The sequence below is a fragment of the Hetaerina americana genome, unplaced genomic scaffold (assembly GCF_022747635.1).
Source record: "Hetaerina americana unplaced genomic scaffold, ioHetAmer1.1.p SCAF_1165, whole genome shotgun sequence".
Lineage (NCBI taxonomy): Eukaryota > Metazoa > Arthropoda > Insecta > Odonata > Calopterygidae > Hetaerina > Hetaerina americana.
In genome coordinates, this window is record NW_027286254.1 from 1 (window position 1) to 24,700 (window position 24,700).

At 51.3% G+C, this 24,700-nt stretch overlaps 1 protein-coding gene across 1 annotated transcript; it reads right to left on the minus strand.

Annotated features, from left to right (window-relative positions):
* Positions 1 to 9,014: 9,014 nt before the first annotated feature.
* LOC139685581 (uncharacterized) lies at positions 9,015 to 23,298 on the minus strand. The gene is made up of 2 exons (XM_071582519.1): positions 23,041 to 23,298; positions 9,015 to 9,242 (listed from the first exon to the last, which is right to left on the minus strand). Exons 1-2 carry the CDS (start codon positions 23,296 to 23,298, stop codon positions 9,015 to 9,017), a joined length of 486 nt encoding a protein of 161 aa, XP_071438620.1.
* Positions 23,299 to 24,700: the final 1,402 nt, after the last annotated feature.

The following is a 24,700-nucleotide window of genomic DNA, read 5'->3' on the forward strand; positions in this document are numbered from 1 at the left end:
CGAGCGCGTCCAATACCAGGTGAAGGATGGCCTCGAACGTACGTTACCTCGGATCTCGAGGAATCGACCCCGGTAGAAACGTGCGCAACGTTTATTCCCGGGTACGCCTTCGACAGGACGACAACCCGTATTTTGACGACCCGCTGCACACGAACTGGGCTCGCCAAACGCCTGGCGCCGCCACGGCCGACAGGGTGGAACCCTGACGGGCGCCGCGGCGCAAGGCGCCCTCGTTACGCGCCCCCGACACTCTCCGAAACGCGAAAGTCGGAGGAGGAGTGGAGTACAAACAATCCGAGAAGCGCACCGGAGGCGAGAGGAAGAGATCGTATTTTGCTCCGAAATGGTACGATAGCAAGGTGGACTTTCGTATGAAATCCTGTCTTGGTAATTTTCTCTTTCTATCATCACGCAGCAGCCGATAACATGGCAGACGCAGCATCTGGAGCAGCGGCAGCCGCACCACCGGCAGCCCAGCCTTCGGGCACCGTCGCAGTAAAACCCCTGCCTTCTTCAGGAACCTCCGCGGCTTCCAAGAAGGCCAGCAAGGGCGGAGCAGCCAAGAAGGCTCGCGCAAAGCCGTCGCACCCGCCCACTTCCGAGATGGTTAACAACGCAGTCAAGGGCCTCAAGGAGCGCGGTGGCTCTTCCCTTCAAGCCATCAAGAAGTACATCGCAGCCAGCTACAAAGTGGACGCCGAGAGGCTCTCGCCTTTCATCAAGAAGTACCTCAAGGCGGCCGTCACCGCCGGAACTCTCGTCCAGACCAAGGGAAAGGGCGCCTCAGGTTCCTTCAAGCTGAGCCACAGCAAGAAGGCCGCACCCGCGGCAGCCAGCGGGACGACCAAGGCGAAAAAGGTCGTCAAGAAGACGGGAGTAAAGAAACCGAAAGCGGTCGGAGCCAAGAAGTCCTCCGAGAAGGCGTCCAGTGGCACCAAGAGGTCCGCGCCCAAGGAGCGAAGCAAGTCCGCGCCACCAGCCAAGAAGGCGAAGAAGGCGGCGGACAAGCCAAAGAAGAAGCCGGCGGCTGGGAAACCCGCCGCCAAGGCGGCAAAGTCCCCGTCGAAGGCGAAAAAGGCGGCCACCAAACCCAAGACCCCCAAGCCCAAGAAGACGCCCACCAAGGCCAAGCCCGCCGCCAAGAAACCTTCCGCCGCCCAGAAAAAGAAGTGAACCATCACTGCTTCGCCACCGGCGCACCTAGGACAGCAGACAGCGTCCAATCTCGGTCCTTTTTAGGACCATCATGTCTTCCAAAGATGCTTGCCACTCAATGCCCACGCCACCGAGCACGCCCAAAGTTAACATTTATCATGATTAATGCCATGCAAAAACAACGGTCCTATTTAAAATTGATGATGCGACATGGACGGACGAAAAAAAAAAAATTAAGAATAACATTCATAGAACGTGTAAAATGAACAACACGTCACGGAGTATTGTTTTCTTTTCGTAAAGCGCGTCGGGTAAGTTTTCGCACGAACTTTTATTTCATCTCATTTCATGCGTGGCCGTGCCAACGCACTTGCCATGCGCAAAGGAAATTTCATGTCGTCCATCATTCCAATGGATTTACATCGTCGTCAATTATTGTGCGATCGTGCTAAATTCAAACTTTTAAGTATGTACTGGTCCTGAAAAGGACCTTTGTTTTTCGGCCGAAAGTAGCTTTCTAAGCTCGCTCTCCGCGGATACGGCGGGCCAGCTGGATGTCCTTGGGCATGATGGTCACACGCTTAGCGTGGATGGCGCAGAGGTTGGTGTCCTCAAAGAGACCCACTAGGTAAGCCTCGCTGGCCTCCTGGAGAGCCATGACGGCGGAGCTCTGGAACCGAAGATCGGTCTTGAAGTCCTGGGCGATCTCACGCACCAGGCGCTGGAAGGGCAGCTTGCGGATGAGGAGCTCCGTGCTCTTCTGGTATCTCCTGATCTCACGAAGGGCCACGGTACCGGGGCGGTACCTGTGGGGCTTCTTGACGCCTCCCGTCGCCGGCGCGCTCTTGCGAGCGGCCTTGGTGGCCAGCTGCTTCCTCGGGGCCTTTCCTCCGGTGGACTTGCGGGCTGTCTGCTTCGTACGTGCCATTTCTGCGATCTGTAAAAAGCCGGGTCAACGCCGTCTTTTAAGCACTTCCGAGAATGGCGCCAGATAGTACGGGCGACGCTGATTGGTGGAGAGGTCGGGTACGTCATCGCCGCGGCGGCGACGTTTATAAATACCGGCGAAGGTGCATTTCAGGTCATCAGACAGCAGCCCTTACTACGAGCAGACTACAGAGATGACTGGACGCGGCAAGGGAGGAAAAGGCCTGGGAAAGGGAGGAGCCAAACGTCATCGCAAAGTTCTCCGCGATAACATCCAGGGCATCACCAAGCCGGCCATCCGCCGTCTCGCCCGCCGAGGTGGAGTGAAGCGTATCTCCGGACTCATCTACGAGGAGACGCGCGGTGTGCTCAAGGTGTTCCTTGAGAACGTTATTCGTGACGCCGTCACCTACACCGAACACGCCAAGAGGAAGACCGTCACAGCCATGGACGTCGTGTACGCACTCAAGAGACAGGGCCGCACTCTCTACGGGTTTGGCGGTTAGACACGACGCGACGGGATCGCCATCCGACACCCGGCGTACGTCGATAAAAAAGGTCCTTCTAAGGACCAATACAATGTTCAGAGATGGAGCCAATCCTTTGCCATAACGGAACGAAAAATTATTCCCTATTCGCCATAGCGTGTGTGACGGCGATAAATAGTAAAGTAAGACCTGTTCGAACGCACCGGAAAAAAAATGGCGGTGATAATAGAGTTGAAATTGTATGAGCCATTACCGACGTAAAAGACATTGTCAGCGAATCGGAATAAGCACGTGGCAACGGACTGGCGACAATGTAAATCGCGCCGTTGCAACCGTACATGAATTAGCACGTGGCAACGGACTGGCGACAATGTATATTCGCGCCGTTGCAACCATGCATGTTAACAAGAAATGAGCGGCAGATTGCAGGTGAAATTTTATGACAGACTATGAAATACATCGTAAACGAATCAGTGTCACCTTCAATCATTCTTCGTTGCATTTCAGCGAACGCTTTCACTTTTTATACGCTGTATTTCCCATCGTTTACCTTAGCCCAATTATAGCTCCACTTTTCAGTCCCTATGCTTATCACGTTTATTGTTATTATTTTTTTTTTCACATGACATTTATCGCGTACATCTCTCTAGTATGTTCTGGTCCTGAAAAGGACCTTTTATGCGCACAGCGTGATGCTTATGCCTTCTTCTCAGTCTTCTTGGGCAGGAGCACCGCCTGGATGTTCGGAAGGACACCTCCCTGAGCGATGGTAACGCCCGACAGGAGCTTATTCAACTCCTCGTCGTTGCGGATGGCCAACTGCAAGTGACGAGGGATGATTCTCGTCTTCTTGTTGTCCCTGGCAGCGTTACCGGCCAACTCGAGGACTTCCGCGGCCAGGTACTCCATGACGGCGGCCAAGTAGACTGGGGCACCGGCACCAACACGCTCGGCATAGTTCCCCTTGCGGAGCAGACGGTGGATACGACCGACCGGAAACTGAAGACCGGCCCTGCTGGAGCGGGACTTGGACTTCCCCTTCACTTTTCCTCCCTTTCCTCGTCCGGACATGGCTGAATGCTTCTTTATCTGGTAGTGCTGTCTAATCGCTGTCCGCACTACCAGTCATTGGCACCCTCGATGATTGAGGGCATGTTAAAACCGTACCGGTGAGAAAGACTCACCCTTACCGGTCAATTTACAAGAGAATATAAAATGGCATTTGAAAAACTTGGCGGCTGTGTGTGTTTGTGTTTGCGTGAAAGAGAAACTTAATAACTAATCTGGGGAAGTGCTTCCCCAGCTAAAGTTAATAAAGGTGACTAAGGCTAAATAACAGCTAAAATTCTTTTTTTTTTGTATTATTTTCATCCCTATTCAGGGATGCTGTCTGTAGATTTATTTTTTATTTATTTATTTATTTTATTTTTTTTTTTTTTTGTATATATATATAAATATATATATATATAAATATATATATATATATTTTTTTTTTTTTTTTTTTTTTTCTTCTTTTAACAATTTTCGGATTTTACATACATATTTGGTTTATTGTAGTTAGAATTTCTAAATGCTATCCTTGTGGGGTAATTACGTGATAATTGCGTGAAGCGCGCCGGTAGATTACTTGGCTGTCGTACCGGTTTGGAGCAAGCGGGTGGGAAGTTTGAAAATGAATTATGCCGTGAGGCGGCCTGTTAAGAATGGGAAGTTTAGAAATTAATGAATAAAAACGGAAATAAAGAGAACAGAGGCTTGAAAGCGGACGCCGCGGAAGGCTGTGAAGCGGCCTTCCCAAAGTGGCGGGGGAAACTTGAATCGGGGCGGAGAAATACTTATTGCTTAACCTAAACAAGCGCAAGTCCGTGAAGCGGTTACATCTAGGAAGAAATAAGATATTTAAAATTAACAGAAATAGGATAGACTCATAGGAGAGTAATATCTTTAGGCAGTGTATACTTTTTTTTTTCGTGGGGGGGGATAATCCCAGATATTTCTAAGGAGGGGGTTACCTGTGTGCTTTAAGCGTGCGCGAAATGACATCACTTGTTTGCGGATGAATTCCGCGACGGAAGGGAGTTTGTGGGCGCGACGGACATCGGCCATCCGGGTCAGTTTGCTGATGCGTAACAAGGCCCGGATGGATTTATTCTGGAAAATTTCCAATTGGGTCCAAAGCGACTTGCGGACGGCGAAAACCTCGCAGCCGTAGAGAAGCTGCGGGCGGATAATGGATGTGTAAAGCCGGATTCTTTGAGCTGGAGAGAGAGAGGAACCATTGGCGGTAAGGCAGCCGAGTTGGTTCCGCGCGACTACCGCCTTGCGGCGGCAGTATTCAATCTGAGGCGAGAAGGAGAGCTTTGAATCGAGGACGATACCCAGAAAGCGATGCGACGAGGCTCGTGGAATTCTATGTTTGTTGAGGAGTAGAGGGACGTGCGATGGAAGTTTATTAGTACGTTCGAAGTGAACGTGTGTACTTTTTTCCGCGTTGATTTTTATTTTCCATGTTTTCGTCCATGTATGTATTTTTCTTAGGTGCGCATTTAATTTCGTTATATTAGTGTGGCATTGTCGAGATGAAGCTGCGATCGCGGTATCGTCAGCGTACATATGGATGGATGTGAGTGGAGTAAACGGTAAATCGTTCACGTAAATATTAAATAGAAGGGGGCTTAGGAGGGAGCCTTGTGGCACTCCCGCCCCCGCTTGTCGCGTCGAAGAGAGAGAGTCGCCTGACGTCACGACGAATTGCCGACACGAAAGGAAGCTTTGGATGAGAAGGAGAAGGGGGGAGGGAAAGCGGGAGAGGTGGAGTTTGTAAAGGAGGCCTTCGTGCCAGACACGGTCAAAGGCTCTGGCGACGTCTAAAAACACAGCGTCAGTGACCATTTTCTGGTTAAATCCGTGCGAGATTTTTTCACAAAGGCGGAGGACTTGGTGGTTTGCTGACACGTGCTCTCGAAAGCCCAGCTGTTCGGGGCGGAGGATGTTATTTTCCGAGGCGTGTTTTTGGAGACGATCTAGAAGGATTTTTTCAAAAATTTTCGAAATATTGGAGAGTAAAGTAATCGGACGGCTATTACCGGGAATGGTTGCGTCTTTTCCGGGTTTGGGAAGAAGGAAGATTTTGCCAAGTTTCCAAGGAGAAGGATAGTGGGAACAGATGTAACACTGATTGAAAAGGTCGGAAAGAATGAGCGGGAAGGACGGGATTTTTGAGGCGAGTTTTAATTCTCGGTTTGAGACGTTGTCCAACCCGGGAGCTTTTCTCGGGGAAAGGGAAGAGAGGATAGACGAAATCTCCTTAGCCGAGGTGATCGGTTCCAGAGAAGACGAATTGGGAGGAATGGAGTTTAGAAACTGGCGGATTTCCGGATCGAGAGGAGAAGGGGAAGGATCCACAGACATGGTGGACTCGAGGTGATCGGCCTGGATGTCCGCCTTGCGCTGTGGGTCGAAAATAAATGAATCCCGGAATTTAATCGGGGGATTGGTTGCTTTTGGGCGGCGACGAAGAGATTTCGACAACCGCCACAGGGAATTGTCTACAAAGGATAGGGATTCAATATGACGGAGCCATTCCTGAGCGGAGTAGGCTGAGATAGCCTTTTTTACCTCCGCCGCGAGTTTATTATACGCGGTTTTGAGATCGGGAGTTCTTTCGCGCTGCCAGGTACGTCTGGCAACGTTGCGACGCTTGATTTTAAAGAGAATGTCGGCGGGGAGAGGGTGACGCCCTTCGCCCGCACGTGGTTTGAAAATATCCTTCGTGACCGATCGTCTGGCCTCGGAAAAGGCTTCGGCGACGGCCGAAGCACGGCGGTCGAGAATCTCGGGGGTGGGGGAGGAAAGGGGGGACAGCTGCTCGAGTTTGTTTGCAAGGGTGTCGGGGAACCGAGCCCAGTCAATGACCTGGCGGAGTGGGGGGAGATGGGCTTGCGGCCCAAGGGGAAGACGAAACAGAAGGGGAAAGTGATCCGAGGCGAAGTCTCGAATGACCGAGGGACGCTCGTGGAAGGGGAGGTTGACCGAGAGGGCGAAATCAATTACGGAGCACGTGCGCGGGGACCGGGACACGTGGGTTGGTTCGGAAGGGGCGAGGATGGAAACGGGTTTGCCCTCGATGAAGGCGAGAAGGGTTCGGCCGTTGGTGTTCGTGGACGAGCAATTCCAAGCGACATGTCTCGAATTCCAATCTCCGACGAACAAACCGTTCTTACTCTGAGACGTCAGCAGAGATAGATCGTTTCTATTCAATTTACGTGAGCGACCCGGACTATTGTAAATGGAATAAATGTTAATGTGTCCTAGCGTTGTATGGACTTTTATTCCTAGAGCCTCGATGTTCGTCAAAATGGGAACGTCCAGAAGAGAGTGGGATAAATCACGTTTAATTAGAACAGCTACTCCTCCCCCTGGAGTGTTCCTGTCCAATCTATGCGTAATGTAATGTTCGGAGTAGAAGGAAATGTGTGGTTTTAGAAAGGTTTCCTGTAGGAGGATAATGTCAATGTGGTGCGTGGTAGCGTAGTGTAAAAGTTCGTGTTTTTTGTGGTGTAAGCCGTTACAGTTCCAAGATAGTATTTTTAAATTTGTGCTTAAGATCCCCGTGTGCATATTATGTGTGCATACAGAGTAGCTGTTCTAATATATACATTTTTTTCTCCTGCATTGTGGGAGCGTTTTGAATACCCGACATGATGGAACGAAACCAGCGCAGAAGTTCCGGGCCATCTGGGTTCGCGTTAGATGAAGGGGGCGGGGGAGCTGGGGCGGAAGCCGGAGGAGGAGGAGGGGTAGCGGAGTCACTAGGGTAGGGAAGACCATGCGGTCGAGAAAGGGACTTGGAGGGGAGGGCGGGGAAGGCCGAGGACGAGTCCACAGCTGAGGCGAAGGAGCGGGAGAGGGGGGGAGGAATTCCGGCGGGAATCGCCCGGCCCGAGGCCGCGCGTCGTTCAAAGCTCTTTTTCTTCGCCTCACGGTGAATTTCACAGCCCCGGTAATTCGCTGGGTGATCTTTAAGACAGAGAAAACACGTAGCGGGGGATTCCTTTGATTTTTCGCATGCGGAGCTCAAGTGGGCGCCTCCGCAGCGAACGCAATTCGGGTTTAGGTGGCAGTGGTTTTTTGTGTGGCCGATGCGCTGACAGCGATGGCACTGCACCGGATCACCCGACTTGCGAAATGGAGTTATTTGGACTCGGAGTCCCGCGAGCGCGTGAATGCTTTGAAAAGCCACAGTATCGATATCGCTTGCACAAGAGATGTGGCACACGTTTGTCGGGTAACTCGGGACCGCCTTGAGTTTTAATTTACGCTCCTCGTCTGAAGGACGAGTAGAGTAAATGCGCCGTACTGAATGCACCTGAAAACCCAGCGAATGAAGTTGTTCAAGAATAGTATCATCCGAAACTGATGGGGCGACGCCTCGCAGAGCGAATTCCTTACGTTTGTTCTCGGGGAGCTGGTAGGTGACGAACGGAATGTTCAGTTCTTTTAAGATTCCGTTCACTGAATTGTAGTCTGTGATATTGCTGCACTTTACAACAGCCGTGGACCTGCCTGTGCAGTGGGAAATGGGCGGAATTGAGCAAGCTCGCTGCATGCGAGCATGTAGCTCAGCCCATTGCGAGATGTCTGCAAGCCGAAAAGGAGGAATCCTACCGGCGCGCGTAGGAAGCGACTGAGTCGCTTCAGAGGGCGGCTGCTGAACCGGTCGTGAGGCGGCCGGGACGCTAGCGGGGGGAGAGGTGACCGGTTCACTCAGAAGCGTGAAACGGTTCTGAACCGCCGTTGAAGACGGCGGAGCAGCGGTAATCGCGCCCGATGCCATGGAGCGACGACGCTTATTAGCAACCAGGATAAAACCGTCTTCAGCGGTGGGGGGAATACCATTTTCAAAAACATAGCCATTTTTCGAAGACAAGAAATCGGAATATTGACCGGTAAGGGAAGAGTCACTCACCGGAGAATCCTGATCCGCTCCTACCGCGACGTCCATTGGCACAGGCGCAGGAGTGGTGTCAGGGAGCGTGCTAGAAGTCAGTCGGATGTCTGCGGCACCAGAAGGAGCAGCAGAGGAGGCGGCGTTGGACGGGCGAACGGCAGGAGTCGGCGTTGAGGTGCGGAGATCGGCGAGCAGCTCATCTCTCTCGTTCACTGAGAGAACGGCAAGAGCAGCTCTCGCGGCTGCCACAGCTGATTCCGCGGGAGATGCAGCCATCGCGGAAGAGGAGACGGACGGAGTTAAACACGATTCCGAGATTGCATCCTCGGAAGACGGAAGGTATTGCAGTATAGCCCGGCGACGCAGGGATTGCGTCCCGAGGTTAATGTTGGCGTCCCGACAACCACGGGGATGGAATAGCGGGCCTTCAACGTGTTTTTTTGATGAAATTTTTACACGCATAATCAATTAATTATACAGTGAAGGGCGCACATTCATAGCGGGACATAGACGCCAACGATGACAAGCCCGCTGAGCGGGGCAGGAGGGGAAGGAGGGGAGGGGAAAGTGAAAGGCCACGGCCGAGCGGCGGCGGGGCCTGCACGAGCTGGCGACGCGCAGTCTGGGAGCGCTGCAGGGGGAGGGGGTGGCACGCGACCGGCCTGCCTGGGCGGTCGGGCGAGCGGCGGCTCCGGCGGGCACAAAGGGTCCGCACGGCGGCACTAAGAAAACACAAAGGCGGCCCGAGATTTTTCAAAAGAAAAGGGCGCACAGACGGAAGAAAAACACGTCCGTCCTCAACGAAGGTTGAGCAAAGAATCAAAATCTAATCGCTGTCCGACTCCTGGGCGCATTTATATAGGCTGCCGCCGTCCGAGCGACGCCACATCATGCTTTTACGTGATTGGTCGTCGAGGAGATTCGGCTCACGGAACGGACCAGGGGTACATAAGCAGGCGACTGATGTTAGGCAAAAATACTGAAATCGACCCCGTTCGCCGAACGTGATCACCATGCCACCCAAGACGAGCGGAAAGGCTGCGAAGAAAGCGGGCAAGGCCCAGAAGAACATCTCCAAGGGAGACAAGAAGAAGAAGCGCAGGAGGAAGGAGAGCTACGCAATCTACATCTACAAAGTGCTGAAGCAGGTGCACCCCGACACCGGAATCTCCAGCAAGGCCATGAGCATCATGAACAGCTTCGTCAACGACATTTTCGAGAGAATCGCCGCCGAAGCTTCTCGCCTGGCTCACTACAACAAGCGCTCCACCATCACCAGCCGGGAGGTGCAGACCGCCGTCAGGCTCTTGCTTCCCGGTGAGCTGGCCAAGCACGCCGTCTCCGAGGGGACCAAGGCCGTCACCAAGTACACCAGCTCAAAGTAAATTCCTCGACGGGATTGCTTTGATGCATCCTAACGGCCCTTCTAAGGGCCATGAAATAATCTTCAGTTTTCAAATACCCGACTGCGATGGGCAATCGTCAATACTCGGCCGCAAAGGACGTACATAAATAAACGTAAAGAGTCCCACGCTTTCCTCCGATTCACCAACTACTTACCTGGTGTGCACGCGCGCGGTTCACGAAAAAATAGAGTAAATGTAAAGGAGAAACTTATGACAATAAAAGATGGACGAATTTCTAACCTCCTACTCAAATATATTTTCTACTGCTATGCGTCTGCATTTGATGAAAATGACCGTCGAGATATTAAGGAAAAAATATTATATTCCCATGATTACTTCCCTTTCACCCAGTACTTTTCAAACCACTGACCTGCTATGCTCGTTTCTCAGACGTAAGCCTTGACTTACATGTCTCCCTCCGTCAAAAATAATATGGATTCACGGCGTCCCTCCGAAACTGGTACGCTTGTGGTCACGTTGCTCCTGCTTCACTTCCAGGGGCAGTAAATGACAGGTTCCCACATGCCCTTCCCACGCGGCCGTTTTTCCGCGAAGGCTAATTCCGCTTAACCTCCCGTCCCATCCGCTGCGTCGTAAAACTCCTCGGGGGTTCAACGCGAGGAGGCAGGCAGGTAATGCGACCCGTCCTCGCCCCAAGTTTCTACGTTAACCAGAAAAGGGCTGTCGCAATGACCCACGTGGCATTCCGCACGAGGAAGAAATTTCTGTGGAAACCATGACCCTCGCAAGCATAGAACGCAGCTGGGCAACAGCGTTCCTTGTACATTCACCAAGTCGTGACGAGCAGGCGTCGCAATAAACAAAATGGCGGGCAGTGAGCGCTTCCGTGGATTTTCCATTGTGCTAATTCTATCCAATCAATCAATTCCCAGAAACTATTTCTACGGAATGCATCGTCGTTCACAGCATATGGAATCAGCATCATTCGCACAAATAACAATTTATATAATGGGCACCGGGTTTCCTTCTTGGAAAATCGGCATCTCGCTGAAACAATGTTGATAAACCTCCTCTGAACGAATCCCCCAAGTATTTCAACGTCGAATGAATGATTTTTCATCCTTTTCCGCTATAATTTTGCGATACTGCAACGATTTAACAGCAATTGATTACAAATGCATCGAGACAGACGTGAGAAGTACACCAGTTCTTTGATCACCATGCCTCCAAATGACCGATTCTTGATATAGTTTTGCACCGGGGTCCCTTCCGCGGGACACGAAGGTTTTCCCGGTGCGAGACGGCTCATTCCCTTCCTTTGAACGAAATTAACCTTTCAAGAAATCTTTACTTGTCTTGTCACGCCACAGAACAGAAAATGTTTCTCTAGGCAAAAGTTAAATGGTCCCAGTCCCAACTTACCCGCTAATTTTATTACGTTGATACACAAGGGATGGAAGGCACACGTTAATGTTGTTTATTTCTTTGCGGGATTAGGAAAATGAAATCTAGGGAAAAGAGGTCGAAGTTTGACGTGAAAGAAGAATCTTTAAAATTAGCGGCCGGTATAATCATTTATGAGATGATTGCATAACGTTTTCATTAAGGCAACTCTTCCTACAACTGCTTTCTTTCCGAGTGCATTTCTGACGAAAAAGGTTGCCGCATGTGCCTACCTGTCCGTCCTTTTAGCATTTCTACTTTCTGCAAATTTGGTGAAAATCTTTACCGCATTAGCCCCATTGAAGAATCCACCCCGGCCGTAATTTGACACTTGGTACACGAGATCGTCACATCACCGTATTCGACAACCGATTTCCCGCAGTGGCGTTAACCGAAGGACGCTCGGCTTTGAGGACAATAGTGATTCGTGAAGCGATATTTAATCAGATTCACCTAGTAACAGTGGCCGGGAATGGAATAACGTCCTTGCCTAGGCAACTTAGTAACATACAACTTAACTACGGACGGGAGAAAATGCCGACGAGCCGTGAAGCGGTGTACATTTCATAACGATCGTGTGATTTTAAGACTCATGATATACACCATGACGATTAATTACCTTAGCAGTTGTGGTGATGCTTAATCACCGGGATATCATGTAATGTCATACCAGTCACAGCGAGGCGTTAATACTTAACATCGAACTTTGTCAAATTTGTGTAGTTGAAATCACCCTTATGACATCTGTTAATAAATTCATCCACACAGAGTACCAAATTAGTAAAATATCTCGGGTACGCAGCGATATGTAAACGGAGACAGTTTTTTTTCAAAATCTCGGAATGGATGACAAACATCCTCCATTAGCGAACATTTATGACAGTCATCACCAAAATACCTACCTCCTGCCGTGATAATGTCAAATTTTGCAATGCAACTACTGGTAATAAGAATGATTAAATTCGAGTCAACTAGTGTTACTTTCGAATAACGTTCCCCCATTGACACAACTGTCATTTACATATGAACACTAGAAACTAACACACACGAACGTGCACATAGACCTACGCAACCTTCAGTCGTCTACTTCATCGCGAGTGGATTGAATCCTCTTTACTCCCGATTGACTTTCGCTTCACATTGCAATGATCCCAGATTGGCCGGGGAAAAGACGACTATTTGTTTTCCTGTTCACTGGAATGCTTATTTCGTATCTTTTATGGTGATGTGCTAGGTACCAGACAGCTTAAAATTGTTAATCATCGTTCTTTTATTACTCGTGACGATAAAGTTGCTTCCGCATCGCTAGGAACCTCAAGGAATCAACAATGAACGGGGATGAAATATTTGATGGGTCCACATGTATTGATTAAGTAATGCAGAACGAAGTAGATACTGAGTAATTGAATTAACACAGGGGCTTCTTCGAGACAGAACCGAGAAATGATGTTCCGTGAACTGTCGACGGTGATACGAGTTCCACGAAAGAGAGGTCGTAGAGGAATGAACGGTTCCGGCTGTTAATTCCGCCCCTAGTCCCCCCAACCCGCAAGCACTGGAAACCAGCCTGGATCCCTGATTACGATCCCAGGAAAAATCGTATTCAAGTCTTTCCTACGCCAGATAGTATAATCTGTCATCACTATTGAACGCCGCATCACGCCCCGACGGCTTTTTCCCACGTTTTTTTTTTATTTATTCACAGGAATGTTTTCCAGGTAAGGGCTATTCACTCTACCTCATCCGTCAATCACTATCCCGACCCTCGAAAGTTATAAGGAAAAGTCGACCATTGCTCTAATGAAAGATATTATTCCAACGGCATGGAGGGACACACATTATGTCGATTGGAAAGAAGTGGAAACGATGTGAAATTAGGTTGGAAGCAACTGAAAAATATTGAGACACGAATACAAGCCGTCATAGCTCCGCAACTACGACGAAAGGGATGTGGATATTATCGAGTTAAACGCATCTGTCCTATTTGCTTATGGCGATTGCAATTGCTCTTTCTTTTTTTTCCGTACGCAAAATTAGTTATCGACAGCGGTCACCTCTCCATCACTTAACCCACAGTTGTAACGGTAAATGCCATGCCATTTGATACGTGTAAAACGATCGCTTAAGGTGAGACACCCAGTTAGGTGAAGTAAGGCGCGAGACGCCTGTTTCCCATCGTAATGATCGCGCATACAATCCCGCGATGCGCCCTATTTTCGCAGTTTCCGTGAATAAGACGTACGGCGGGGGATGTGCACCGAGCGAAGTTGCCGACACGAATTACGTACGCTTACGAGAGCCTGGTTTTCAAGGAGTCGCTTTCACGTTGACTACGTCCCCGAGGTATCCCATCACACAGGGTCATTTAACGTGACATACAGCGTGTGTGTGGGAGGGATTTTTTTTAAGGTCGTAGGGGTGTATTCCGTAACTTGACGGCACCGTGGAGAAAAGCACATCCAACGCATCGCACAGGGAAGGAAGGTGTTTCTTTGTAATAAAAGAAATGAACGCGATAACAAGTCGACGGCAGACGACTCTCCTCTTCGAAAGACGTGCAAGGAAACTAGGGTAGACATCCGCGGAAACGTGGATGTGGCGCCGTTTCAACGACAATAAGAGTTTTCCCGTGATGAAGTATCATTTCGTTTCCGATGACATGCCGGTTGCTACAAATTCATCATCCCGCAACGAGGTACCGACGTCCGAAGCCGTTGGAAACTCGTCACGGCCGGGTCGCCACTGCGCGCCCTCGGCTACTACATTGTTTTTCCCGCCCGCTCACGGGGCTAAAGCATAATTCGGCGCCATCCTCGACTTTGTTGTACGTGAACTTTGACGTCCCATTCGCGTGCGTACAGTTCATTTCTTTTTCCCCTTCGGCCACCCCATGCAACCATTTCGAAGCCCACGCGGACGCGTCGTAAGGCGTGCGCTTAACGGGTGACTCCGTCTCCATTTGCGACTCGATAATCCTTTCCCACGGGCGCGGGAGGTGGGTGCGTCGCGACGCCCCCGAGTCGTCGAAAAATGCATAAACGTCCGCTTACGGGACAGGCACCGGGGAGGAACAGGAGGAAGGTTTGACAGGCGCCGAGTCAGGGGGAAGGCGTCCGAAGGGACCGTCTTCTCGGGGCCGCTTTCCGCGGCCGGCGCGCGGCCCACCGGGTCGCGAGCGCGTCCAATACCAGGTGAAGGATGGCCTCGAACGTACGTTACCTCGGATCTCGAGGAATCGACCCCGGTAGAAACGTGCGCAACGTTTATTCCCGGGTACGCCTTCGACAGGACGACAACCCGTATTTTGACGACCCGCTGCACACGAACTGGGCTCGCCAAACGCCTGGCGCCGCCACGGCCGACAGGGTGGAACCCTGACGGGCGCCGCGGCGCAAGGCGCCCTCGTTACGCGCCCCCGACACTCTCCGAAACGCGAAAGTCGGAGGAGGAGTGGAGTACAAACAATCCGAGAAGCGCACCGGAGGCGAGAGGAAGAGATCGTATTTTGCTCCGAAATGGTACGATAGCAAGGTGGACTTTCGTATGAAATCCTGTCTTGGTAATTTTCTCTTTCTATCATCACGCAGCAGCCGATAACATGGCAGACGCAGCATCTGGAGCAGCGGCAGCCGCACCACCGGCAGCCCAGCCTTCGGGCACCGTCGCAGTAAAACCCCTGCCTTCTTCAGGAACCTCCGCGGCTTCCAAGAAGGCCAGCAAGGGCGGAGCAGCCAAGAAGGCTCGCGCAAAGCCGTCGCACCCGCCCACTTCCGAGATGGTTAACAACGCAGTCAAGGGCCTCAAGGAGCGCGGTGGCTCTTCCCTTCAAGCCATCAAGAAGTACATCGCAGCCAGCTACAAAGTGGACGCCGAGAGGCTCTCGCCTTTCATCAAGAAGTACCTCAAGGCGGCCGTCACCGCCGGAACTCTCGTCCAGACCAAGGGAAAGGGCGCCTCAGGTTCCTTCAAGCTGAGCCACAGCAAGAAGGCCGCACCCGCGGCAGCCAGCGGGACGACCAAGGCGAAAAAGGTCGTCAAGAAGACGGGAGTAAAGAAACCGAAAGCGGTCGGAGCCAAGAAGTCCTCCGAGAAGGCGTCCAGTGGCACCAAGAGGTCCGCGCCCAAGGAGCGAAGCAAGTCCGCGCCACCAGCCAAGAAGGCGAAGAAGGCGGCGGACAAGCCAAAGAAGAAGCCGGCGGCTGGGAAACCCGCCGCCAAGGCGGCAAAGTCCCCGTCGAAGGCGAAAAAGGCGGCCACCAAACCCAAGACCCCCAAGCCCAAGAAGACGCCCACCAAGGCCAAGCCCGCCGCCAAGAAACCTTCCGCCGCCCAGAAAAAGAAGTGAACCATCACTGCTTCGCCACCGGCGCACCTAGGACAGCAGACAGCGTCCAATCTCGGTCCTTTTTAGGACCATCATGTCTTCCAAAGATGCTTGCCACTCAATGCCCACGCCACCGAGCACGCCCAAAGTTAACATTTATCATGATTAATGCCATGCAAAAACAACGGTCCTATTTAAAATTGATGATGCGACATGGACGGACGAAAAAAAAAAAATTAAGAATAACATTCATAGAACGTGTAAAATGAACAACACGTCACGGAGTATTGTTTTCTTTTCGTAAAGCGCGTCGGGTAAGTTTTCGCACGAACTTTTATTTCATCTCATTTCATGCGTGGCCGTGCCAACGCACTTGCCATGCGCAAAGGAAATTTCATGTCGTCCATCATTCCAATGGATTTACATCGTCGTCAATTATTGTGCGATCGTGCTAAATTCAAACTTTTAAGTATGTACTGGTCCTGAAAAGGACCTTTGTTTTTCGGCCGAAAGTAGCTTTCTAAGCTCGCTCTCCGCGGATACGGCGGGCCAGCTGGATGTCCTTGGGCATGATGGTCACACGCTTAGCGTGGATGGCGCAGAGGTTGGTGTCCTCAAAGAGACCCACTAGGTAAGCCTCGCTGGCCTCCTGGAGAGCCATGACGGCGGAGCTCTGGAACCGAAGATCGGTCTTGAAGTCCTGGGCGATCTCACGCACCAGGCGCTGGAAGGGCAGCTTGCGGATGAGGAGCTCCGTGCTCTTCTGGTATCTCCTGATCTCACGAAGGGCCACGGTACCGGGGCGGTACCTGTGGGGCTTCTTGACGCCTCCCGTCGCCGGCGCGCTCTTGCGAGCGGCCTTGGTGGCCAGCTGCTTCCTCGGGGCCTTTCCTCCGGTGGACTTGCGGGCTGTCTGCTTCGTACGTGCCATTTCTGCGATCTGTAAAAAGCCGGGTCAACGCCGTCTTTTAAGCACTTCCGAGAATGGCGCCAGATAGTACGGGCGACGCTGATTGGTGGAGAGGTCGGGTACGTCATCGCCGCGGCGGCGACGTTTATAAATACCGGCGAAGGTGCATTTCAGGTCATCAGACAGCAGCCCTTACTACGAGCAGACTACAGAGATGACTGGACGCGGCAAGGGAGGAAAAGGCCTGGGAAAGGGAGGAGCCAAACGTCATCGCAAAGTTCTCCGCGATAACATCCAGGGCATCACCAAGCCGGCCATCCGCCGTCTCGCCCGCCGAGGTGGAGTGAAGCGTATCTCCGGACTCATCTACGAGGAGACGCGCGGTGTGCTCAAGGTGTTCCTTGAGAACGTTATTCGTGACGCCGTCACCTACACCGAACACGCCAAGAGGAAGACCGTCACAGCCATGGACGTCGTGTACGCACTCAAGAGACAGGGCCGCACTCTCTACGGGTTTGGCGGTTAGACACGACGCGACGGGATCGCCATCCGACACCCGGCGTACGTCGATAAAAAAGGTCCTTCTAAGGACCAATACAATGTTCAGAGATGGAGCCAATCCTTTGCCATAACGGAACGAAAAATTATTCCCTATTCGCCATAGCGTGTGTGACGGCGATAAATAGTAAAGTAAGACCTGTTCGAACGCACCGGAAAAAAAATGGCGGTGATAATAGAGTTGAAATTGTATGAGCCATTACCGACGTAAAAGACATTGTCAGCGAATCGGAATAAGCACGTGGCAACGGACTGGCGACAATGTAAATCGCGCCGTTGCAACCGTACATGAATTAGCACGTGGCAACGGACTGGCGACAATGTATATCGCGCCGTTGCAACCATGCATGTTAACAAGAAATGAGCGGCAGATTGCAGGTGAAATTTTATGACAGACTATGAAATACATCGTAAACGAATCAGTGTCACCTTCAATCATTCTTCGTTGCATTTCAGCGAACGCTTTCACTTTTTATACGCTGTATTTCCCATCGTTTACCTTAGCCCAATTATAGCTCCACTTTTCAGTCCCTATGCTTATCACGTTTATTGTTATTATTTTTTTTTTCACATGACATTTATCGCGTACATCTCTCTAGTATGTTCTGGTCCTGAAAAGGACCTTTTATGCGCACAGCGTGATGCTTATGCCTTCTTCTCAGTCTTCTTGGGCAGGAGCACCGCCTGGATGTTCGGAAGGACACCTCCCTGAGCGATGGTAACGCCCGACAGGAGCTTATTCAACTCCTCGTCGTTGCGGATGGCCAACTGCAAGTGACGAGGGATGATTCTCGTCTTCTTGTTGTCCCTGGCAGCGTTACCGGCCAACTCGAGGACTTCCGCGGCCAGGTACTCCATGACGGCGGCCAAGTAGACTGGGGCACCGGCACCAACACGCTCGGCATAGTTCCCCTTGCGGAGCAGACGGTGGATACGACCGACCGGAAACTGAAGACCGGCCCTGCTGGAGCGGGACTTGGACTTCCCCTTCACTTTTCCTCCCTTTCCTCGTCCGGACATGGCTGAATGCTTCTTTATCTGGTAGTGCTGTCTAATCGCTGTCCGCACTACCAGTCATTGGCACCCTCGATGATTGAGGGCATGTTAAAACCGTACCGGTGAGAAAGACTCACCCTTACCGGTCAATTTACAAGAGAATATAAAATGGCATTTGAAAAACTTGGCGGCTGTGTGTGTTTGTGTTTGCGTGAAAGAGAAACTTAATAACTAATCTGGGGAAGTGCTTCCCCAGCTAAAGTTAATAAAGGTGACTAAGGCTAAATAACAGCTAAAATTCTTTTTTTTTTGTATTATTTTCATCCCTATTCAGGGATGCTGTCTGTAGATTTATTTTTTATTTATTTATTTATTTTATTTTTTTTTTTTTTTGTATATATATATAAATATATATATATATAAATATATATATATATATTTTTTTTTTTTTTTTTTTTTTTTCTTCTTTTAACAATTTTCGGATTTTACATACATATTTGGTTTATTGTAGTTAGAATTTCTAAATGCTATCCTTGTGGGGTAATTACGTGATAATTGCGTGAAGCGCGCCGGTAGATTACTTGGCTGTCGTACCGGTTTGGAGCAAGCGGGTGGGAAGTTTGAAAATGAATTATGCCGTGAGGCGGCCTGTTAAGAATGGGAAGTTTAGAAATTAATGAATAAAAACGGAAATAAAGAGAACAGAGGCTTGAAAGCGGACGCCGCGGAAGGCTGTGAAGCGGCCTTCCCAAAGTGGCGGGGGAAACTTGAATCGGGGCGGAGAAATACTTATTGCTTAACCTAAACAAGCGCAAGTCCGTGAAGCGGTTACATCTAGGAAGAAATAAGATATTTAAAATTAACAGAAATAGGATAGACTCATAGGAGAGTAATATCTTTAGGCAGTGTATACTTTTTTTTTTCGTGGGGGGGGATAATCCCAGATATTTCTAAGGAGGGGGTTACCTGTGTGCTTTAAGCGTGCGCGAAATGACATCACTTGTTTGCGGATGAATTCCGCGACGGAAGGGAGTTTGTGGGCGCGACGGACATCGGCCATCCGGGTCAGTTTGCTGATGCGTAACAAGGCCCGGATGGATTTATTCTGGAAAATTTCCAATTGGGTCCAAAGCGACTTGCGGACGGCGAAAACCTCGCAGCCGTAGAGAAGCTGCGGGCGGATAATGGATGTGTAAAGCCGGATTCTTTGAGCTGGAGAGAGAGAGGAACCATTGGCGGTAAGGCAGCCGAGTTGGTTCCGCGCGACTACCGCCTTGCGGCGGCAGTATTCAATCTGAGGCGAGAAGGAGAGCTTTGAATCGAGGACGATACCCAGAAAGCGATGCGACGAGGCTCGTGGAATTCTATGTTTGTTGAGGAGTAGAGGGACGTGCGATGGAAGTTTATTAGTACGTTCGAAGTGAACGTGTGTACTTTTTTCCGCGTTGATTTTTATTTTCCATGTTTTCGTCCATGTATGTATTTTTCTTAGGTGCGCATTTAATTTCGTTATATTAGTGTGGCATTGTCGAGATGAAGCTGCGATCGCGGTATCGTCAGCGTACATATGGATGGATGTGAGTGGAGTAAACGGTAAATCGTTCACGTAAATATTAAATAGAAGGGGGCTTAGGAGGGAGCCTTGTGGCACTCCCGCCCCCGCTTGTCGCGTCGAAGAGAGAGAGTCGCCTGACGTCACGACGAATTGCCGACACGAAAGGAAGCTTTGGATGAGAAGGAGAAGGGGGGAGGGAAAGCGGGAGAGGTGGAGTTTGTAAAGGAGGCCTTCGTGCCAGACACGGTCAAAGGCTCTGGCGACGTCTAAAAACACAGCGTCAGTGACCATTTTCTGGTTAAATCCGTGCGAGATTTTTTCACAAAGGCGGAGGACTTGGTGGTTTGCTGACACGTGCTCTCGAAAGCCCAGCTGTTCGGGGCGGAGGATGTTATTTTCCGAGGCGTGTTTTTGGAGACGATCTAGAAGGATTTTTTCAAAAATTTTCGAAATATTGGAGAGTAAAGTAATCGGACGGCTATTACCGGGAATGGTTGCGTCTTTTCCGGGTTTGGGAAGAAGGAAGATTTTGCCAAGTTTCCAAGGAGAAGGATAGTGGGAACAGATGTAACACTGATTGAAAAGGTCGGAAAGAATGAGCGGGAAGGACGGGATTTTTGAGGCGAGTTTTAATTCTCGGTTTGAGACGTTGTCCAACCCGGGAGCTTTTCTCGGGGAAAGGGAAGAGAGGATAGACGAAATCTCCTTAGCCGAGGTGATCGGTTCCAGAGAAGACGAATTGGGAGGAATGGAGTTTAGAAACTGGCGGATTTCCGGATCGAGAGGAGAAGGGGAAGGATCCACAGACATGGTGGACTCGAGGTGATCGGCCTGGATGTCCGCCTTGCGCTGTGGGTCGAAAATAAATGAATCCCGGAATTTAATCGGGGGATTGGTTGCTTTTGGGCGGCGACGAAGAGATTTCGACAACCGCCACAGGGAATTGTCTACAAAGGATAGGGATTCAATATGACGGAGCCATTCCTGAGCGGAGTAGGCTGAGATAGCCTTTTTTACCTCCGCCGCGAGTTTATTATACGCGGTTTTGAGATCGGGAGTTCTTTCGCGCTGCCAGGTACGTCTGGCAACGTTGCGACGCTTGATTTTAAAGAGAATGTCGGCGGGGAGAGGGTGACGCCCTTCGCCCGCACGTGGTTTGAAAATATCCTTCGTGACCGATCGTCTGGCCTCGGAAAAGGCTTCGGCGACGGCCGAAGCACGGCGGTCGAGAATCTCGGGGGTGGGGGAGGAAAGGGGGGACAGCTGCTCGAGTTTGTTTGCAAGGGTGTCGGGGAACCGAGCCCAGTCAATGACCTGGCGGAGTGGGGGGAGATGGGCTTGCGGCCCAAGGGGAAGACGAAACAGAAGGGGAAAGTGATCCGAGGCGAAGTCTCGAATGACCGAGGGACGCTCGTGGAAGGGGAGGTTGACCGAGAGGGCGAAATCAATTACGGAGCACGTGCGCGGGGACCGGGACACGTGGGTTGGTTCGGAAGGGGCGAGGATGGAAACGGGTTTGCCCTCGATGAAGGCGAGAAGGGTTCGGCCGTTGGTGTTCGTGGACGAGCAATTCCAAGCGACATGTCTCGAATTCCAATCTCCGACGAACAAACCGTTCTTACTCTGAGACGTCAGCAGAGATAGATCGTTTCTATTCAATTTACGTGAGCGACCCGGACTATTGTAAATGGAATAAATGTTAATGTGTCCTAGCGTTGTATGGACTTTTATTCCTAGAGCCTCGATGTTCGTCAAAATGGGAACGTCCAGAAGAGAGTGGGATAAATCACGTTTAATTAGAACAGCTACTCCTCCCCCTGGAGTGTTCCTGTCCAATCTATGCGTAATGTAATGTTCGGAGTAGAAGGAAATGTGTGGTTTTAGAAAGGTTTCCTGTAGGAGGATAATGTCAATGTGGTGCGTGGTAGCGTAGTGTAAAAGTTCGTGTTTTTTGTGGTGTAAGCCGTTACAGTTCCAAGATAGTATTTTTAAATTTGTGCTTAAGATCCCCGTGTGCATATTATGTGTGCATACAGAGTAGCTGTTCTAATATATACATTTTTTTCTCCTGCATTGTGGGAGCGTTTTGAATACCCGACATGATGGAACGAAACCAGCGCAGAAGTTCCGGGCCATCTGGGTTCGCGTTAGATGAAGGGGGCGGGGGAGCTGGGGCGGAAGCCGGAGGAGGAGGAGGGGTAGCGGAGTCACTAGGGTAGGGAAGACCATGCGGTCGAGAAAGGGACTTGGAGGGGAGGGCGGGGAAGGCCGAGGACGAGTCCACAGCTGAGGCGAAGGAGCGGGAGAGGGGGGGAGGAATTCCGGCGGGAATCGCCCGGCCCGAGGCCGCGCGTCGTTCAAAGCTCTTTTTCTTCGCCTCACGGTGAATTTCACAGCCCCGGTAATTCGCTGGGTGATCTTTAAGACAGAGAAAACACGTAGCGGGGGATTCCTTTGATTTTTCGCATGCGGAGCTCAAGTGGGCGCCTCCGCAGCGAACGCAATTCGGGTTTAGGTGGCAGTGGTTTTTTGTGTGGCCGATGCGCTGACAGCGATGGCACTGCACCGGATCACCCGACTTGCGAAATGGAGTTATTTGGACTCGGAGTCCCGCGAGCGCGTGAATGCTTTGAAAAGCCACAGTATCGATATCGCTTGCACAAGAGATGTGGCACACGTTTGTCGGGTAACTCGGGACCGCCTTGAGTTTTAATTTACGCTCCTCGTCTGAAGGACGAGTAGAGTAAATGCGCCGTACTGAATGCACCTGAAAACCCAGCGAATGAAGTTGTTCAAGAATAGTATCATCCGAAACTGATGGGGCGACGCCTCGCAGAGCGAATTCCTTACGTTTGTTCTCGGGGAGCTGGTAGGTGACGAACGGAATGTTCAGTTCTTTTAAGATTCCGTTCACTGAATTGTAGTCTGTGATATTGCTGCACTTTACAACAGCCGTGGACCTGCCTGTGCAGTGGGAAATGGGCGGAATTGAGCAAGCTCGCTGCATGCGAGCATGTAGCTCAGCCCATTGCGAGATGTCTGCAAGCCGAAAAGGAGGAATCCTACCGGCGCGCGTAGGAAGCGACTGAGTCGCTTCAGAGGGCGGCTGCTGAACCGGTCGTGAGGCGGCCGGGACGCTAGCGGGGGGAGAGGTGACCGGTTCACTCAGAAGCGTGAAACGGTTCTGAACCGCCGTTGAAGACGGCGGAGCAGCGGTAATCGCGCCCGATGCCATGGAGCGACGACGCTTATTAGCAACCAGGATAAAACCGTCTTCAGCGGTGGGGGGAATACCATTTTCAAAAACATAGCCATTTTTCGAAGACAAGAAATCGGAATATTGACCGGTAAGGGAAGAGTCACTCACCGGAGAATCCTGATCCGCTCCTACCGCGACGTCCATTGGCACAGGCGCAGGAGTGGTGTCAGGGAGCGTGCTAGAAGTCAGTCGGATGTCTGCGGCACCAGAAGGAGCAGCAGAGGAGGCGGCGTTGGACGGGCGAACGGCAGGAGTCGGCGTTGAGGTGCGGAGATCGGCGAGCAGCTCATCTCTCTCGTTCACTGAGAGAACGGCAAGAGCAGCTCTCGCGGCTGCCACAGCTGATTCCGCGGGAGATGCAGCCATCGCGGAAGAGGAGACGGACGGAGTTAAACACGATTCCGAGATTGCATCCTCGGAAGACGGAAGGTATTGCAGTATAGCCCGGCGACGCAGGGATTGCGTCCCGAGGTTAATGTTGGCGTCCCGACAACCACGGGGATGGAATAGCGGGCCTTCAACGTGTTTTTTTGATGAAATTTTTACACGCATAATCAATTAATTATACAGTGAAGGGCGCACATTCATAGCGGGACATAGACGCCAACGATGACAAGCCCGCTGAGCGGGGCAGGAGGGGAAGGAGGGGAGGGGAAAGTGAAAGGCCACGGCCGAGCGGCGGCGGGGCCTGCACGAGCTGGCGACGCGCAGTCTGGGAGCGCTGCAGGGGGAGGGGGTGGCACGCGACCGGCCTGCCTGGGCGGTCGGGCGAGCGGCGGCTCCGGCGGGCACAAAGGGTCCGCACGGCGGCACTAAGAAAACACAAAGGCGGCCCGAGATTTTTCAAAAGAAAAGGGCGCACAGACGGAAGAAAAACACGTCCGTCCTCAACGAAGGTTGAGCAAAGAATCAAAATCTAATCGCTGTCCGACTCCTGGGCGCATTTATATAGGCTGCCGCCGTCCGAGCGACGCCACATCATGCTTTTACGTGATTGGTCGTCGAGGAGATTCGGCTCACGGAACGGACCAGGGGTACATAAGCAGGCGACTGATGTTAGGCAAAAATACTGAAATCGACCCCGTTCGCCGAACGTGATCACCATGCCACCCAAGACGAGCGGAAAGGCTGCGAAGAAAGCGGGCAAGGCCCAGAAGAACATCTCCAAGGGAGACAAGAAGAAGAAGCGCAGGAGGAAGGAGAGCTACGCAATCTACATCTACAAAGTGCTGAAGCAGGTGCACCCCGACACCGGAATCTCCAGCAAGGCCATGAGCATCATGAACAGCTTCGTCAACGACATTTTCGAGAGAATCGCCGCCGAAGCTTCTCGCCTGGCTCACTACAACAAGCGCTCCACCATCACCAGCCGGGAGGTGCAGACCGCCGTCAGGCTCTTGCTTCCCGGTGAGCTGGCCAAGCACGCCGTCTCCGAGGGGACCAAGGCCGTCACCAAGTACACCAGCTCAAAGTAAATTCCTCGACGGGATTGCTTTGATGCATCCTAACGGCCCTTCTAAGGGCCATGAAATAATCTTCAGTTTTCAAATACCCGACTGCGATGGGCAATCGTCAATACTCGGCCGCAAAGGACGTACATAAATAAACGTAAAGAGTCCCACGCTTTCCTCCGATTCACCAACTACTTACCTGGTGTGCACGCGCGCGGTTCACGAAAAAATAGAGTAAATGTAAAGGAGAAACTTATGACAATAAAAGATGGACGAATTTCTAACCTCCTACTCAAATATATTTTCTACTGCTATGC